This window comes from Patiria miniata, unplaced genomic scaffold (genome assembly GCF_015706575.1).
Source record: "Patiria miniata isolate m_02_andy unplaced genomic scaffold, ASM1570657v1 HiC_scaffold_3, whole genome shotgun sequence".
Taxonomy (NCBI): domain Eukaryota; kingdom Metazoa; phylum Echinodermata; class Asteroidea; order Valvatida; family Asterinidae; genus Patiria; species Patiria miniata.
In genome coordinates, this window is record NW_024037069.1 from 32,116,007 (window position 1) to 32,122,206 (window position 6,200).

Genomic DNA, 6,200 nt, shown 5'->3' on the forward strand with positions numbered 1-6,200 from the left:
AATTGTTATTGTCGCTTATAATAACTCGTATATATCTATGGGGGATGATCCATTGGATCAATCCCCACTGGTCAAAATGTGGGGGTATAATATTCATCCTCTTTCTCGGGATTAAGCTAATGCCTGGTCCTAAGTTCAACCTACCGGTTTTGCTCATGATGACCGTACCAATGCTGATGTCATCCCCTCCCATCATCCTGGCTCTACAGGCAAAGGCTCCAATCCTAGTCTTCCCTCCAGCCGCTGGCAATCGAAGACTAGAGATCTTACCTCCCGTAGATGACGAATACGTTTTCAAAAAGTGGTCTGAAGGTAGCCCTAATGGTTTGTTTTCATCGACGCTTGTGTACGTGTTTATTGTTCGAGCGAAGGACAGCGCAGCATTACCGCCATGTAGATAGGCAGCGATGTAGGTGTCTTCACTGCCGATATCAATACGAGGCTTGGTGATACAGGTGAAATCAACGATGGCTGAAACATCTGAGAAGCAATAGTTTTGTGCATTATAAATTGTTCACTTTTAAATCAAACTCTTCGGACGCATGCAGCGTTCACAACCAAAATTCGTCTGGTAATCTGATTTCAATACTTTATTAGCGGGGGTGATAATGGGGATGAAAATAAAAAAAATGGCAATATGATTGCACCCACTTCAGAGGTGATGCATTGGGTCATTTGAGGGATATTTTGTATAGGAAGTGGGTATCTAGCGTGAAAAAAACCCATCCCACCCAAAAAACTAAATCTGCACTGCACGCACAGTGGACAGTGAGTATTATTGCGAAATTAATGACTTTGTTGCCCATTTTAATCGCTTTGACATAGTCTATATTGAACACACCACTGAAGTCAATAAGACTTTCATAGATGAGCACATAACTGACAATTTAATATATTAAGAACATTGTTAATGCACTAATATCACTAAATATCACAGACAGTCGGGGCATAGATATACATGTAAATGAGTAAAGTCTATTGTATAAAACTGACATAGGCCTAGGGGTCTTTCCACACAAACGGTAACTAAAGTGTCACATTTAGAGGGAACCATAGACAGAAGTCGATACATGAAGTAATCTGTCATGTTTTTTCCTCTTTGTACATCCTATGTCCAAGTAAGAACATTGTCCACTTTGGTAGCAAGTTTGATAAATTTCTCAGGATTCCAGAAAGTACAGAGGATTATCTTCAAGATTTAACGTTCCTAACATGGACAGACATTCCTTTTTAAGTGTTGGGAAGCAGTAAATGAAATGCATGAATCATCCTAAATTTGTTCCTAAAGTAAATCTATCCGTTGAGGGATTGCCACTGGCCAATCTTACATTAAACCTGTAGGTATTTTTAAACTACAGCGATGTACACATCTTCAAGACTTCATACATTTTCATAACAGGGACAGAAATTTGTCACAAATCGTCACCGACACCACGAAGTAACACTTTACCGTGTTAAACCATATTTTTCGATTTTCAGATTTTTTGATTTTTGAACATTATTCATCAAGGCCTACCATTGCACGAAGTTTCAAAGCTTCAAGAGCTTTACTTTAATAATTACGCTAAGTATCCATGGCAACTTTTGCGCAAAAGTGACAATTTTCGTTTTCACGAAGTAACACTCAAGTTCCATTTACCATTGCAATGCATGGCGCGCACTCTGCTCATAAGTGAGCATGCAAAAACATTTTCACGAAGTAACACTCTTCTTGTAATAAGTTGTATGAGCGCGCGCGCGCTGACCTGAAGTTGCACTTTCCTCGTGTTGAATACATTGAAGAGTGTTACTTCGTGAAAACGAAAATTTACAGTTTCGCAGCCTTTTCGGTTTCACGAACTAACACTCATCTTTTTTCTCTTATTTCTTGTTTATTTAATACACAAACGGGTGAAAAACAGCAGATTTAATAAAGAAGGCAGATTTAAACTTTAGAAGGCGTTCAACTTTAGTTGCTGTTTTCTCCGATTGCTAGTTTTTACTGGTATGTAGATGGGTGTTACTTCGTGGTGTCGGTGACGAAATGTGTGTCCTTGTTATGAACGTGTATCAAGTTGCATCTCAATTTCATACATGCTTTAGTGTTTAACGATACCAATTTTACATTGAATAAGTAATATAAATGGAACAAGAGCTGGATTAATCATAAGAATGAAAGTAGTATGATTCAAGAATGTCCATCCATGTCCGTCTTTTCATCTTTAATAAAGATGGCATAGTAATTTCATACATATCCATTGAATCAGCCTATACTTACTTCTCAGTGCAATCACAAATAATACAGGAATGTCTATAAATTGTAACTTTACAAAAAGTCATGCCATTGTGCCATCGGCTGTATGGGCGCCTTCGTAAGAATTGTATGCATGTATCGCCCTGAAAAGCACCATACATCCGTTATACTAGTGCGCATTATTTTCGGTTAGAACAGCACCCCCATCGACAGATGGTACCAGCCCCCCCCCCCCCCCCCCCCCCCCCATTTGATTTTACGGAGGCCAAGTGTACTGAGAAAAAAAATGTGTCTGTATATACATTTCAGCCTGGATGTGCAAGTGCCCCCTTTTCAAGACATTGTTATCCCCCCCCCCCCCAATATACATGTAAATGCCCTTGCTATACTCCTGTTGCCTCTTTCAGGGGTTAAACTTTCAAGGCAGCGCCTCAAGCTAAGCATCTATCCGAGTTCTTTCCATATGCTATTGTGCCTGAATGTTTCCAATTTGAAATAGTAAGTCTTTACTACAACAGGACTAGTCAGGTTATAATCCGCAGAATAGCCAGAAAAGGCCATTTTGGGGTTAATTTTGAATGTCAAGGGGTGGGGGGTTATTTAAGAGATACAGCGTTACTTTTGGTGTCAAAAGTCTCGTACTGATGGTGTTTACCATTTCCCAGATGGGTGTCTTCAAATTTTGACATTGGATTTTACCACTCCCTGCTAACTTTATGCTGGCATTTTGAAGATAAATAAATGCTGTTTGCCTGAGCACGTAGTTGCTGTTCAGGGTCTATACCAACACCAGTAAAAATTAACAGCGATTCTGCTCTATCCACATGTAGTACCGCAACATTTCTTCCAAAAAAATGTTAAAATTCGATGGCTAAAAGGTCGATTAATACGGAAAGGGCTTTTAAAAATTACATCCATGTCGATCTTATACATGCAGCTTTTTGTTTTATAATTTTATAAACTTTTTATCGAGTCATAGATTCAATGGGAAACAAAATTCAAACGGAAACTATAGGGCCCTACCTGTAAACGGTCCCAGCAGAAGAAACAAAAAGATGAAATAGAGACGGTCCTCCATGACGACCAAGCTGCTCCAACGATCAAATAACTGATTCTCTAGTGACATACAGTTAATTAAACGAGTTTGTAAACGAATGAGGAACTTGGGATTAAAATAATAAAGGAAGTGATGGAGATCGTTTCTGCATTTCCCCCAACGTATTGGCAATGAAATCATAATGATCTGCAGAATGAATGCTGATTTGTTGATTCTTGAAATGTTGGCTATTTCCTGCCAGACCCATTATTATATCCGGAATATGACGAGATCCTTATTTTCTTCGTCGACCACAATAGCTGTCATTATTCCTCTTTGTACTAGAGGAAGGAATAAACTTATAAAATAGGCCTACATGTTTGTTCCATCAGTTACCACAAGATGAATTCCTTTTTTTTCCAAAGAATCTTTTACCACATATTTGATTTTACGCTGATAAAACTTTGATTTGCAAGTACCATCAGTGTTTTCCTTTACTCTTCATTGCTTCCTATTGTCCGAGTGGATCAATGCAACGGCGCAGTATTGTGTCAAATGTGTTTAATGTTCGAATTTGAAGGATAAATACAAATCTTCAAAAATACTTTTGAGATCAGTAAATCTTATACTTCTGAGTTGAAAGAACGTCAGTGAATCAGTCAAACAAGAGAGAAATTTCATTTCAATGAAAATACTGCATCAACGAACAGTGTGTTAAGTTGTTCGTTTAAATTTAATGGGAAAAAGCGCATTATCGATTCATACAGGCTGCCTGGTGCTGATCAGAAAAATGTAGCTCAGACCGGACATTATAGACAGGGAAGGAAATAATTTTTAAATTGCTCCATTTTGATCGGAGATAGATAACACATTTATGTTGGGTTTTGTTTTCTGGTGCCATCAGGCCTCGCTCATGAATAAAACATAATTTTGAACTATTTACCCTAAGGCCAAAAAAAAAGTCTCCGGTTTCTGGTATGGAGCTTGCCCAAAAAGTGGTGCGGCGACTTTTTTTTTTTTACCTGATTTGTTTTGCCTCAAATGTCGGCTGATGACTGCAAATGGTGCCCGACTAAACTTTAGTGCAAATATATGGAAGTCCAGAGAGGCCACATAAAGCTTATTCTGGATCATAACCCCATCCAAAAACACGTTAAAATTGTGCAGCAGCATGATTGCAGTCAAACCAGTGAGTTTGGCAGTTTTGAGACATCATCCTTCATTGAAAAAAACCCCTTTTTCATTTTGCCGACGCGCATGGATACGACGACGCGCGCTCGTACCAAAAACCGGAGACTTTTTTTGGCCTAAGCGCAAGGGATGAACTACATAATTCTCGCCGTCATTCATTAAATGCATATAAACAGTCTTATATTTATGTATTATAACCTTTTTTATTTGGTTGTTCGTTTTTATCTAGCATAATCGGTGGTTGATAAGCCATGATAGCTGTGTTATCTCTCTAGTCTCAGATTTGAATTAGAAAAGTGGAGTGAGGACATTTTAGTTTGAGAAGTCTTTGGGGAAGTCCTGCAGGCTGCAGATTGTTTCTGCGGGCAAAGGCGAATCCAGGGGGAGGGCCAAAGGGGGCCATGGCCCCCCCCAAAAACGAAATCATTTTTTTTTTATGTGACATCGCAATAAAGGCAGGCAATGAGCACACCACTATCTTTTCCTCAAAAAAACATTGGTTAAAGTGGTCAGAAATTGCCTCGGATCGCACCACAAAGCATCTAGAATCCAAAAAATTTCGGGGCCCTAATTTTCGGGGCTCCGAACCCCACGCCGTATTTTTTTTGACCCACTTTTTGGGGGGGCCAAATTTTTTTTGGCCCCCCCCCCAAAAAAAAATGTGTTCTGGATCCGCCCTTGTCTGCGGGGGAGGGGGGGGGGACCATAGATAAATAACCTTCCTCCATGGTCAGACATAATGTGACCTTTATATTGTGACAAAAATCAGCATTTCCTTTAAATAATCTTTCCGTACTAGAGAATAGTCTGGTTTCCTTAACATGAATCTCGGACTACAGAATGGAGATGAAACTTGTTGATTTTAGGCCATTTTCAGCCCTCAAATCCAACTTTATTCACCTACTAGACTTACCAAATATTCGTAGTATTTATAGAATAATTCCACAATGATGTGAAGAAGCCATTAACTTTGCTTTACACTGTTGTTTCTTCCAGGTACTTATGCAAGTTTTATAACGTTCAAGGCACTTGACGTATGTGCACAGTGTTATTGAATGCACCCATTGTTTGTGTGTTATTGACTTTTGTACACAGGTTAATGATGTACTTAACTAATGCAGAGATTTCATCATCAGGGTTGGTGCCTCGTTTTGCATACGCGATACGCGCTACGCGCACTTTTAGCCTATTGGAACGCGCGCGCTCACCGCGACCCAGATTCAGCCCTGCCAAAAGTGCATAAAGGGCGAGCTGGAACAGCAATCGAGCGCTCTGTTCGCCTCCAGAACAAACCCTGTGGGAAGAACCAAACGGATGTCAGGATTCGGAAGAAGAAGAGGAATGGGAAGAAGGAACAAGCAAGAAGATGAAGAAACAAGCAAGAGGAATGGAAGAAGTGGTCAGAGGAAGAAGATAAGAAGAGACGAAGCACGAAGAAGAATAATACCGATGTCCACAGGGAAAAGGAAGGCACGGCCAACGACAGCCCATGCATTATGCGCCGTGTACATGTACATCATGTATGCAACGCAATGTGCGCTCCTTAATTAGACTTGCTATCAGTCCAATTTGCGCACTGTGTTTAAGCGGCAGCACTTAAAATTTGCGTATGCAAACTAAAGTGACCCAATCTGATGAAGTGTTTAATTCTTATTATTTGATGGTGATTGATTAAAACAAACAAGAAGTTTGATTGTGAATTATAGCCACTTGTCTCTGCTGCCTGACTGATTTATGTAA

General features: G+C 39.7%; 1 protein-coding gene across 1 annotated transcript in view; it reads right to left on the bottom strand.

Moving 5' to 3' along the window:
• The window catches only part of LOC119736694 (receptor-type tyrosine-protein phosphatase mu-like), a 32,916-nt gene extending 29,605 nt beyond the window's left edge, over positions 1-3,311 (bottom strand). The window contains exons 1-2 of the mRNA XM_038210709.1: positions 3,257-3,311; positions 145-480 (exon numbers count right to left, since the gene is read on the bottom strand). Coding sequence (XP_038066637.1) covers positions 145-480; positions 3,257-3,311 — 391 coding nt within the window. The remainder of the gene's footprint in view (positions 1-144; positions 481-3,256) is intronic.
• Positions 3,312-6,200: the final 2,889 nt, after the last annotated feature.